At 44.6% G+C, this 12,848-nt stretch overlaps 1 protein-coding gene across 1 annotated transcript in view; it reads right to left on the bottom strand.

Moving 5' to 3' along the window:
- Positions 1–10,111, bottom strand: part of LOC138969692 (uncharacterized) — a 33,241-nt gene extending 23,130 nt beyond the window's left edge. Inside the window, exons 1-6 of the mRNA XM_070342550.1 lie at positions 9,843–10,111; positions 8,247–8,653; positions 6,954–7,552; positions 5,490–5,586; positions 4,986–5,012; positions 1,807–1,946 (exon numbers count right to left, since the gene is read on the bottom strand). Coding sequence (XP_070198651.1) covers positions 1,807–1,946; positions 4,986–5,012; positions 5,490–5,586; positions 6,954–7,552; positions 8,247–8,653; positions 9,843–10,111 — 1,539 coding nt within the window. The remainder of the gene's footprint in view (positions 1–1,806; positions 1,947–4,985; positions 5,013–5,489; positions 5,587–6,953; positions 7,553–8,246; positions 8,654–9,842) is intronic.
- Positions 10,112–12,848: the final 2,737 nt, after the last annotated feature.

Here is a 12,848-nt window from a genome sequence, read left to right as displayed (position 1 = left end):
CACTTGAAAGTAATATCTTAATATTCTGGAAAATGACATGTTTTACACACAAAAAGTCGCAAAAAACGTCAATTGTGACCCATAAATCCTTCAAATGTTATTTTATAGGACAAAAAACACCTTTTCTGAGTTGTTTGTCTTATTGAAGACCTTGAACAAATAGTAACAACCTTTCCAAAAAAACAAGTCTTAATTTCCGTGCCATCTCTGCCCTTTTACATGGGTTAATTGAGAAAGAATAAATTATTCACCGGGTCATTGCTGACAGACAGCGCGTTTTTCCTGTTATCCCTCTGACTGAAGTACAAACCTCTCGTTTTCTACCCCCAACTCGGTATCAAAATCACGCCATCCACTCAGTTAGTGCCCCTCCCCCTCCCCTCCCCCCCCCCCCACCCCACCCCAACCCAACGCCCAGCCCCGTCCCCACGCCTCACCTTTCCACAGAAACAGCTATCCAAGGGACGAACTTTGTGTTGCAAAATAGGATGTTACGTACATCCCTAGTCCGAGACGAGACGGAAGACGTCATCTTCGCTTCGGTTCAAGGTATTTGGTGGTCCTCCCCGGAACCTCTTTTAGAGTTGAACCTACCTTAGCGACCACCCCCTGATAACGACCACCCGCCTATTACGACCACCCCCAGGAAACACCGATGAGGTTCTTTGCGCTCGTAAGCGAGAGGTTGCGAGTTCGACCCTGGGTCAGGGCGTTAGCAATTTTCTCCCCCCCCCTTTCCTAACCTAGGTGGTGGGTTCAAGTGCTAGTCTTTCGGATGAGACGAAAAACCGAGGTCCCTTCGTGTACACTACATTGGGGTGTGCACGTTAAAGATCCCACGATTGACAAAAGGGTCTTTCCTGGCAAAATTGTACAGGCATAGATAAAAAATGCCCACCAAACTACCCGTGTGACTTGGAATAATAGGCCGTGAAAAGTAGGATACGCGCCGAAATGGCTGCGATCTGCTGGTCGATGTGAATGCGTGATGTATTGTGTAAAAAATTCCATCTCACACGGCATAAATAGATCCCTGCGCCTTGAGTCCGAGTCTGGAGATACGCGCGCGATATAAGACTTCATATAAGACTTACATACATTGGAACCTGTCTATACCGACAGCTACATGACCAACGAAAAGAGGTCCTCAGAGACAGGTTGTCGTTATGGAAAGCTGATGTATATAAGAAAAATCTCATCGGGGTTTCTTTGGGGTGGTCGAAATGGGCGGGTGGTCAAAATGGGCGGGTGGTCGTTATCAATAGGTTGGTGGGCGGGGATGTAGCTCAGTCGGTAGCGCGCTGGATTTGTATCCAGTTGGCCGCTGTCAGCGTGAGTTCGTCCCCACGTTCGGCGAGAGATTTTATTTCTCAGAGTCAACTTTGTGTGCAGACTCTCCTCGGTGTCCGAACACCCCCCGTGTGTACACGCAAGCACAAGACCAAGTGCGCACGAAAAAGATCCTGTAATCCATGTCAGAGTTCGGTGGGTTATAGAAACACGAAAATACCCAGCATGCTTCCTCCGAAAACGGCGTATGGCTGCCTAGATGGCGGGGTAAAAAACGGCCATACACGTAAAATTCCACTCGTGCAAAAAACACGAGTGTACGTGGGAGTTTCAGCCCACGAACGCAGAAGAAGAAGAAGAAGAAGAATAGGTTGGTCGCCAAAGCAGGTTCTACTGTACTTCACTTTTCCATAACGACCACCTGTCTATAAGGACCTGCACTTTTAGTTGGTCTCTTTGGTGGCCGTAAAAGACAGGTTCGACTCTAAGCCTATAATAATCAAAGGTTGTGCTTACCGACATCGACACGTTGCCCTGGTAGACAGTGACATTGACAGGCGAGGTTGACAGAGTGCTTATTGCCAGTGACATGTTCAGGCCATACAAATGCTCTGGTAACACTGCCACAAAGCTTTTACCCCAGCTGTCCCGGGTGGCTGCAAGCATTAGGTATGCATCGTTAACCATTTAACTGCACGTACAATACATGACTGTATAGAGAACAATTCATGGCTGCAAGCATGACGTATGCATCGTTAACCATATAACTGCACGTACTCGTACAGTACATGTATAGAGAATAATTCATGGCTGCAAGCATTAGGTATGCATCGTTAACCATTTAACTGCACGTACAATACATGTATAGAAAATAATTCATGGCTGCAAGCATGACGTATGCATCGTTAACCATTTAACTGCACGTACAATACATGTATAGAGAATAATTCATGGCTGCAAGCATAACGTATGCATCGTTAACCATTGAACTACACGTACAATAACTGTATAGAGAATAATTCATTGCTGCAAGCATTAAGTATGCATCGTCATCCATTTAACGGCACGTACAATACATGTACACTCTTCAAAAAAAATTAAGGATCGGTTGAAAAAACGGATCTAATTATAAACAAGAAGAGCAAACGCTCGATCGAGTCACTTTCGCAGTTCTGAATATTATATGAGGCATCAGATGGACAGGAAGAAATTGCTATTCACAACACAATGAGTCACGTTCACATAAAATTTGAGCCCGGTCACTTTTATAGTTTCCGAGAAAAGCCCAACGTTAAGTTGTGTGTTGCCGAACAGAAAAGGCTAGTTATCTCCCTTGTTTTTCTGATAACGTTCGTAAAAGGCTACAGATGTAAATACTTTGATGTAAAGAATAATCCTACAAAGTTTCAATCACATCCGATGAACTTTGTCAAAGATATAAAATGTCTAATTTTTCCTTTGACGCTAACCTGTGACCTTGAAAAAGGTCAAAGGTCAACGAAACCATCGTTAAAGTGTAGAGGTCATTGGAGGTCACGACTAAACAAAATATGAGCCCGATCGCTTTGATAGTTTCCGAGAAAAGTCCAACGTTAAGGTGGTGTCTACGGACGGCCGGCCGGCCGAACGGCCGGCCGGACAGACTAACACTGACCGATTACATAGAGTCACTTTTTCTCAAGTGACTCAAAAATTGCCAAAAAATTAAACATCGACATAATAATTAAAAGATTAATGTGTTTGAATTAACAAATGAACAATGAGTCTTGACCTAGAATTTTGTTTGGCAGGCAGAGTTATTTCCCTTTGTGGGACTTCTCAAAATCTTCTGCATTTTGGAAGAAAAAGGGTGTTTTTCATAGCCCCATGAAATTTGCGGAACGCATGCCAGGGCAAAAGGTTGTGATGCACGTGCTACAACAGGGTCCTGGCTATGAACATCGCTCACCAGCTTGTGTTTAAAGGTTGACACGCTGACACAATTATGCACAGTAGCAGCATGCCCCCACGAAGAAAACTGAGCGATTTGGATAGAGGAAGGGCAATAGGATGGCTACAAGACGGTGTTGCTGGCAGGCAAGTGGTCCAGAGGCTTGCAGTGGCTCCCTCTGTCATCATCAGACTAAAACAGAGATTCCACGCAACTGGAAGAGTGCAGGAGCGACAACGTTCTGGTCGGCCCAGAGTCACCACACAAAGAGAGGATCGCTTCATTCAGAGGCAGGCCATGCAACAAAGAATGGCTACGGCAAACAACATTAGGCAACGCCTACAAGCTACCACCAACACTGTTGTTAGTGGTCAGACGATCCGAAACCGCTTACACAACTTTGGCTTGCGTGCAAGGCGTCCCGTCCGAGGAACAACCCTGACTGTTAATCACCGAGCAGCTCGCCGAGCCTGGTGCTCTCAGCATGTGAGGTGGCAACGTCAGCAGTGGGCTCAGGTGTTGTTTACAGATGAGTCCCGCTTTTGCTTGGAACCAGCTGATGGTCGCATCCGACTGTGGAGGCGTCGCGGAGAGCGCTTCGCAGAAGGCGCTGTTCTGGAACGACAGCGTTTTGGCGGAGGCTCTGTGATGGTCTGGGGAGGGATCAGCACACGTCTAAGGACACCTCTGTACCATGTAGTGGGAAACTTGACCGGTGTCCGCTACCAGAATGAGATCCTGCAACCCCTGGTCGTTCCAGCCCTCCAAGCGATCGGCCCTCGTGCGATTCTTCAGGATGCCAACGCACCTCCCCATCGCTCTGCAGCTGTAAACACCTTCATCCAGCAGGCCAGGGTCAACAGGATGCTGTGGCCAGCCAACAGCCCGGACCTGAACCCCATAGAGCACATGTGGGACGAGCTTTGTCGTCGGGTACAGCAACATCACCCTCCTCCTGCCAATCTGGGTCAACTGCTGCAATGGCTCCAGCAGGAGTGGAATGGAGTTCCCAGAGCATTCATATGCAACCTGATCCACTCCATGCGCCAACGATGTGTTGAATGCCTGGCACACAACGGAGGGCACACGCGTTATTGACACTGATTCACATTGTTGTGAATTCCATTTTCGAGGGTTGTCACGTTTGACACACTCTGGCTAAATTGTCGCTGCCGCGTTCGATCTTTGCTTTGTTTGTCATTACTCCTTGGTTGTTCAATTGTATATTTTTTTTAAAAATGAAAGAATTCGGTCTTGTCGGTTTTGTGTGGCGTGCTTGTAAAAAAGTGATCCTTAACTTTTTTTGAAGAGTGTATAGAGAATAAGTCATGGCTGCAAGCATGAAGTATGCACCGTTAACCATTTAACCGCACGTTCAATAATGTATAGAGAATAATTCATTACGTTTTTGTGTGATAACAGGGTTTCGACTAGGGTTGTTGGTGTCGTGTAAATTACCATGTATAACTCTATACCACCATCTTAACGGTACACTAGTCTACTTACGTTGGTTAGATAACGTATACATAGTAAACTTAAAAGCACATTACGAGGTCAGACCGCATTACACAAATCTCTTTTCGCGGCGATTGTCACTGAAAACACGTGCAGTCTCATGTTGATTTCACTTCAACTTCGATTTATAGGTTGTCTACTTGGTTTAAAAAAAACCACTGATTCAAATAAAATGTAACTAAGGTTACATGTAATACAGAAGAAACAATTGGGCCACACAAGCTATGCTTATATTAGGTTGTCTACTTACTTGTATCAGGCAGCTTGCAATCGATACCTGAAAAGGTGAACGTATCAGTTTTAACCCAATGAAACTTTTTGAAGAGTATGTGGTAAGTGAACGGATGCTGTTTTCTCTTGAAAAATATTGGACAGATCTGAGGCAGAATGCATGATCACTTACACGATATAAGGAAGGTACTTATAAGTAGACTACGTTCGATTAACAAAAAGAAGTATCCTTGTCTATATATGTGAGTGAGTCGTGAGCAACATGCGTCTGTCTGCCTGTCTAACAGTTTATGAGTACATAAATGTATTTATAAACATGTGCTCACTCGCTCTCTGTCTCTCTCTGTGTCTCTTTCTCTATCTTTGTCTGTCTCTGTCTCTGTGCGTGTCTCTCTCTCTCTCTCTCTCTCTCTCTCTCTCTCTCTCATCATCATCATCATCATCATCATCATCATCATCATCATCATCATCATCATCATCATCATCATCATCATCATCATCACAAAGCACAAATACTTCTCACCTCCCGCACCACTGTCACAATCATCTTCGTCTACCAGACCATCGCAGTCGTTGTCCACCGTGTCTCCGGCCTTTTGCTGCTCGGTCGTCGTGCAGTTCTGTGAAGGAAACCAATGCACGTGAAACAAAACGAAAGTGCAAAAGCCGTTCTCTCGTAAGCGTATAGCTTGTTGTTGATTGTAACCATGCCCGTTATGCATTGTGTCTAATAATTGTTGAATAAAACAATTCTATTCAACTAACTCGTACACCACTCATGGACACATACAGGTCGAGGCTACAACAAAAGTTGGACTTTATAAGGCTAGTATTTCAGTCAAGACCCAGCGGATGAATAACATGGGCTGACGGGCGCAGTGGCAAGACGTCGGCCTCCTAATCGGGAGGTCGTGAGTTCGAATCCCGGTCGCTGCCGCCTGGTGGGTTAAGAGTGGAGATTTTTCCGATCTCGCAGGTCAACTTATGTGCAGACCTGCTAGTGAATTAACCCCCTTCGTGCGTACACGCAAGCACAAGACCAAGTGCGCACGGAAAAGATCCTGTAATCTATGTCAGAGTTCGGTGGATTATAGAAACACGAAAATATCCAGCATGCCTCCCCCGAAATCGGCGTATGCTGCCTGAATGGAGGGGTAAAAACGGTCATACACGTAAAACTCCACTCGTGCTAAAATCATGAGTGAACGTGGGAGTCTAAGCCCATGAACGAAGAAGAAGAAGAAGAAGAAGAAGAAGAAGAAGAAGAAGAAGAAGAAGAAGAAGAAGAAGAAGAAGAAGAAGAAGAAGAAGAAGAAGAAGAAGAAGAAGAAGAAGAAGAAGATGAAGAAGAAGAAGAAGAATAGCATGGGATCCAAGAGTCTCAATAGAGTATAAGACTCCCCTCATAACGCCCATGGACACATACATGTACAAGTATACCAAGACTTGACTGTGTGAGCGCAGCCATTCACACCCCAAAATGTGAGGAAGAGAGGCAGACTACCCGCGCACACATACATACGCTTAAACATGATCGCACGCACGCATACAAACACGTTAACAACAGTGCATTTTGACAAGACACACACACATACCACACACACACACACGAACTCACACACGCAAACACACACACACGCACGCGCACACGCACACATACAAACACACAAACACACACACACACACACACACACACACACACACACACATACACGTATACATACATACATGCAAGTGAGTGAATGATCGTATTTATATCTGTTTCTGTACCTACACCGCGCAGTGTCCCAGACGCTGCAAAAACACATGCTTCTGGCCATGCGTCGCCACATAGGGGGGGGAGGGGGGCTGTTCCGTACACTCACCCTGCCCCCCCTCACACACACACACACACACACACACACACACACACACACCACCACCACCACCATCATCACACCCTCTTCAACCAACACCCCCCCCCCTCTCAAATGAAAATCCCACCAACCTTTGGAGGGTTGATGACGTCATAGCGGGCAGCCAATGGAGCAGCGAAAACACCGTCAGCACTACAGCCAAGGACATAGAGCGCCATCACATCCCAAGCCCCACCTTGCATTGCCACTTTAACATCCTGCTGATGTACCACGGTGCTCACGGTGTAGACGGAGCGAGTTACGTTGTGTTTCTCGTAGGAAAGCAATGACGTATCGTTAATGAACACACCAGGCCTGTGTTTCTCGCGCGTGACGACCATCAGATGTTGCTTGGGGAAAGCGGGTTCGGGCAGAATGGTGACGTTCCCAGGACCCCAAAACTGGAGAATTGGAGTGAGAATGAAGAACACGGGATAGCCAGGGCTGCTTTCATCCATATTCATGCGGCCAAACTGAACAGCCAGAAGGGGTCGGTTGGCCCGAAAGTAGACGGGTCTGTCAAAGGCAGCCTGGTCCCACTGACCCACGAGCTCCAGCAAGACAGGGGAGAAGTCCGAGGAGTGGATGGTGGTGTCAGGTTCTGTGGCCACTCCGCGCATTGTCCCGGGTCCCACGGACACATACTCCTGGCCAAGCACAGTCACAGGAGGCAGCTGCTCTGTCACCGCCCCTGGGTTTAAATTATGTTTAATCAATATATATAACATAAAACAATTGATAATTGCTGTTTTTTGTTTCGTCTTCTTCATTCCCATGTAAGTACAGTATTGTGTTGGTCTTTTAATTAATAACAAGCAACTAGGGCACTAACTCAAATAAACGCTTATCTTACGTGACCCAAACATCACATAAATAGTCATGATGGTGGACATGCCAATAATAAACCGGGAAGACCAAATCGGGTTGGGGCACGGTTGGCCTAGTGGTAAGACGTCCGCCCCGTGATCGGGAGGTCGTGGGTTCGAACCCAGGCCGGGTCATACCTAAGACTTTAAAATTGGCAATCTAGTGGCTGCTCCGCCTGGCGTCTGGCATTATGGGGTTAATGCTAGGACTGGTTGGTCCGGTGTCAGAATAATGTGACTGGGTGAGACATGAAGCCTGTGCTGCGACTTCTGTCTTGTGTGTGCATGTGGCGCACGTTAAATGTCAAAGCAGCACCGCCCTGATATGGCCCTTCGTGGTCGGCTGGGCGTTAAGCAAACAAACAAACAAACAAACAATCAAATCGGGTTGGGAGGAAGGGAGGATGGGGGGTACAAAACTGACGACTTCAGGGAAAAAAAGTTGGAGGAACATACAGACAACGAAAAATGGAAACAAGGACAGACTGAGGCTGAACCGCGAGAGAAAGAAAATAGCACCTCCGCTGCCCTTGTAGTTTGTCCACTGCGCTCCGGCCAGCACGCCCACGTTGATATTGCTGACCACCCTGGCACCAGTCATCTCAAAGGTCCTGTTGATGACCCACGCCTGGTGTCTCTGCAACACGCGAACGGGCACAGTTTCCGCTGCATGGTAAGCGCCAGGGTTGTGGTCATCCACGCTGAAGCCGTTGTTCTCGGCAGGGAGGTGGACAGTGACCTCCGTGTTGTCCTCTTGGGCCAGGATGACCATCTGACACACTGACCCCTCGCCTCTGCAGTGGGTGACCACTCTGTATTCTGTACCCCACTGCGCTACCGGGATGGCCATGTACCCGTCGTAGGCGTTGGTCCCTTGCACCAGCACACCGAACGTGCTCGGGCTTGGTGTGGTCAGTTCAATAGTCCTGTGTTGAGAAGAAATGATAATCTATGAAATAAAAAGCAGACACGTCAGTAACCAGGTTAGGTACTTGTTTTGATCAATATTTCGGCAGATAAACTGCCTTCGCCAGGATGGTAAGAAAGAACGGAAATGATAATCGTAATAAATCTAGAATATAACAGTCTGTGTGATTGGTCAGAGTTTCGGTGTTCAACTCGGATGAACACCAGAAATCAACTCAATGAACACGTATTGACAGTGAAAGTGTTGAGGGGAAATGATAATTGGGACATTGAATGTCATTTTGGATTTGCAAATTATTGATCAAGCTCGCCTTGTTATCATTTCTTCGTGTCTTTTTAAACCCCTTCTGCCATGTTTTATACTAAGTTCCGTGTTATCATATTGCATGGGATTCAGGTCGCAGGGGAAAGCTAGTCGCGGTTCTCAAGTGTGTGCAAGTGTAGGTTTAAACAACCATCTGTATGGAACGCCAAAAGGCCCACGTTCTCGAGACCGACCCTCGATACTGGGAGTATCGATACTCGCAGTATCGAGGGTCGGTCTCGAGAACGTGGGCCTTTTGGCGTTCCATAGATCAGACCAATGAAATGAACGAGTATCGATACTCCCAGTATCGAGGGTCGGTCTCGAGAACGTGGGCCTTTTGGCCTTCCATAGATCAGACCAATGAAATGAACGAGTATCGATACTCCCAGTATCGAGGGTCGGTCTCGAGAACGTGGGCCTTTTGGCCTTCCATACATCTGCTCTTCGGGAAGAATGATCAAGGTCTGGAATCTGTAACCATGAGATAAAAAATCCAGTGCTCGAACAACAGAGCTACTAGAACACACACCATCTTCGTCATAACCAATACTCCAAATGTATTGTGACAGGGAGACTACCGTCGCCCTTCACAGCAGACTCTGCCGAGTTGTTCGCCTTTGAAGTAGGCAACACCTGTGGATTGTAGAGTTCTGTTTGTGATGGGGTCTGGCGGCTTTTGTCTCTCTGTATGTTCATGGATTCCTTTGCGAATGCATAACAGTTTTTATAGGGCTTTGAAATAAGCTCTAACATTCTCAATCCTGTTTGATTGGACTTCGCCTTCAAAGGTGATTGTGGTGTTTCGGCACTCGGTTACAGTATCATAGCACATTCCGTTAAACAATGAGTCTATATCGTCCACACAAATGAAACACACTGACCGTTCATGCGACAGAAGGTCTCCGGGCTGTAGCATATTGTCAGAACTCAGATGCACAACCGTTGATCCAAGGCCAGCAACGGACTGGTCTGGCATTGGTGTCCCGTTTTGCTTCATTGATACCGTGATTGGCGTTGTCCCATTGTTGGACAAAATTACCCGGAAGTTGCTGGTAGTGAAGACACTTCCGGTATCGTCCCCGAAAGCAAAGGGGATTGCAATGACGAACCGTGTGCCGTACTGCGTCTGTGCAGCTGTGAAGATACACATTATTATTTGAATAGTATATGATACACAAATGTACTTGAATATAAATGAAGACCATGGTTGGACGGAAATGCTCCAAATAGAGTTGGGAATGCAGGTTAATTACTCACGTTGCCTAACACTCACACACACACCCACACACACCCACACACACCCACACACACCCACACACACTCACTCACTCACACACAAACACACACCCACACCCACACCCACACACACACACACACACACACACACACACACTCACACACACACACTACATTTCCCACAAATCCTGCACTGTACTAGTTCAGCGTTTCTAGTTTTTGACCCTAAATCCCCAAGCATTCAAAGAACTGTGTTTAAAAATTAAAAAAACGCGAAATCCTTTCAACACCTTGTTGAAAATTAAATTTGTGTATGCATTGATTACTCATTCACGGGTCATTCGCTGTACACCACCAGGCAATCACTGGTCCACACCTTCTGTGATTCACCAATGTTGTTGTTGTTGTTGTTGGTGGTTGTGGTGTTCTTGTTGTTGTTGTTATTGTTGTTGTTGTTTTTGTTGTGTTTTGTTTGTTTTTAGATGTTGTTTGTTGTTGTTGGTGTTGGTGGTGATGATATTTAATGTTGTAGTGGTGGTGACAATGGTGATGACTAATTGACCATGAGTCGTCGCGGTAATTGTGAGAATTGATTGGTTCGTTGAGAGTGGATATTTACAATCGTTGTCCCCTTAAACAAAAATCCCAAACCGCAATGTTTCCCCATATCAAACAAACAGCCTGGTTGGCTTTGACTTTGACAATCCACGTTTCATCTGAAGCTTACAATGTTTGACCACTTGGACTTGTCACCAATGGACCTTGATTTTTGTAACCCAGATTGTTATGAATGAAAATGTTGACAAATATATTTATTTTATACCACCCTGAGTAAAACAGCGACAATTTGTTTTCTGTTGTTCTTTTTTTGTTTAGACACATGAATATGTATACTTACTAGTACAGCCGAGTAGCACGGCCCAGACGCACAGAAGCGACAATACCCATGATGCATTGCCGGATCCCATGACGCAAAGAAGGAGTCGTCGAGCCGGATTGGGTCCGTGTCTGCTTGTCGATGGCATCCAGCCCAAGAAGAGAAAGAATCGTAGACTTTACAGTTTTCTTTTTTCACCTAGCCCCTTACTTTCTCGATCACAGACATCGAAGACGTAGACTGCATATCCCTTTTTTTCCTTGTCGCTTATACCTCACTCTCTCGATCACTGATCAGTGCTGTATCACATCTTTATGTCCAGTGATCGGTTGCAGATTTGAAACCCAAGCCGACGTTAACTTCCAAACCGTCTTCGTAGAGTCGTCAATAATTCATAGGTCCGCTTGAAAAATGGCTGCATGATGTGCGTCGCTTGTGTGTGATCTTGCAAGTCTGGGTGCAGCAGTTGTCCGTTGACCTGGAAAGATGCCAAGGTAAATTGTTACTTTCGTGAGAAGTTCTAATCATTAGAGAGAAAAAAAAGTGAGAAAGACGATGAAGCAGGAGGATAGTGAGTTGAAGGGAAGGAAGGAAGAAAGGAAGGAAGGAAAAATGAAAAACAGAAACAATTAGAATGCTGATAAAAGGAGTAAGGAAGGGAGTAAAAAGAAGTTAAAGAAAGAGAGAAATAAAGTAAGACAGGACGAAAGGAAGAAAAAAGAAAAGAAATAAAAAAAGAAATTAAAAAAAGTGTAAAAAAAAAAGGAGAAAATAAAGAAAGAAAGCAGAGACAAGAAAAGAAGAAAAGGCAAGTAATAAATAAAGGAAAAGAAGAAAAAAAGAAAAACACGCGTGTATGAGTTTCTCTATGTGAGCTTTTCTCGTGAATTTGCAGCCACACAATACTAATCTTCCAGCCAGATTATCGTTTGTTCTTTTCCTTTCCACGGATAAAGTCCACCTGGCTACCCAATCGCGATCGATCGATGTTTTCTACTGGTGGTGCGATTTGATCGTTTGCAGAAGGATAAAGCGATTGTTGGGGGAAAACGTTCACTCTTTTTTCCCCGAAGCTAGTGAGTTTTTTTTTATTGCATGATAGAAAAGTATGTCCTGTATTTGTGTTAATGGTGGGTAAATCGTTAAAATAAAGAAGGAAAAAAGGATGAACTCAATGAATGTTTGAGTAAACGAACAAATGAATGAATTAATGCGCATGCGTTTGGAGACTGGGCAACGCGTTCACATAAAACAAACAAACAAAAAAGAATGAATTAATGAACAAAAGAATGAATCAATGAATGAATCAATGAATTAATGAATCAATCAATGAATGAATCAATGAATAAATCAATGAATCAATGAATGAATCAATCAATGAATCAATCAATGAATCAATCAATCAATGAATGCATGAATCAATGAATGAATCAATGAATGAATCAATGAATGAATCAATGAATCAATCAATCAATGAATCAATGAATAAATCAATCAATGAATCAATCAATGAATAAATGAATGAATAAATGAATGAATCAATGAATGAATCAATCAATCAATGAATCAATGAATTAATCAATCAATTAATCAATAATGAATCAATCAATCGATCAATCAATGAATCAATCAATCAATCAATCAATCAATCAATCAATCAATGAATCAATCAATGAATCAATCAATGAATCAATCAATGAATTAATCAATCAATCAATCAATCAATCAATCAATCAATCAATCAATCAATCAATCAATCAATCAATCAATCAAT

Source organism: Littorina saxatilis, linkage group LG6 (genome assembly GCF_037325665.1).
Source record: "Littorina saxatilis isolate snail1 linkage group LG6, US_GU_Lsax_2.0, whole genome shotgun sequence".
Classification (NCBI taxonomy): domain Eukaryota; kingdom Metazoa; phylum Mollusca; class Gastropoda; order Littorinimorpha; family Littorinidae; genus Littorina; species Littorina saxatilis.
Note: the sequence above shows the minus strand (reverse complement) of the source record. Positions and strands in the feature narration are given on the sequence as shown.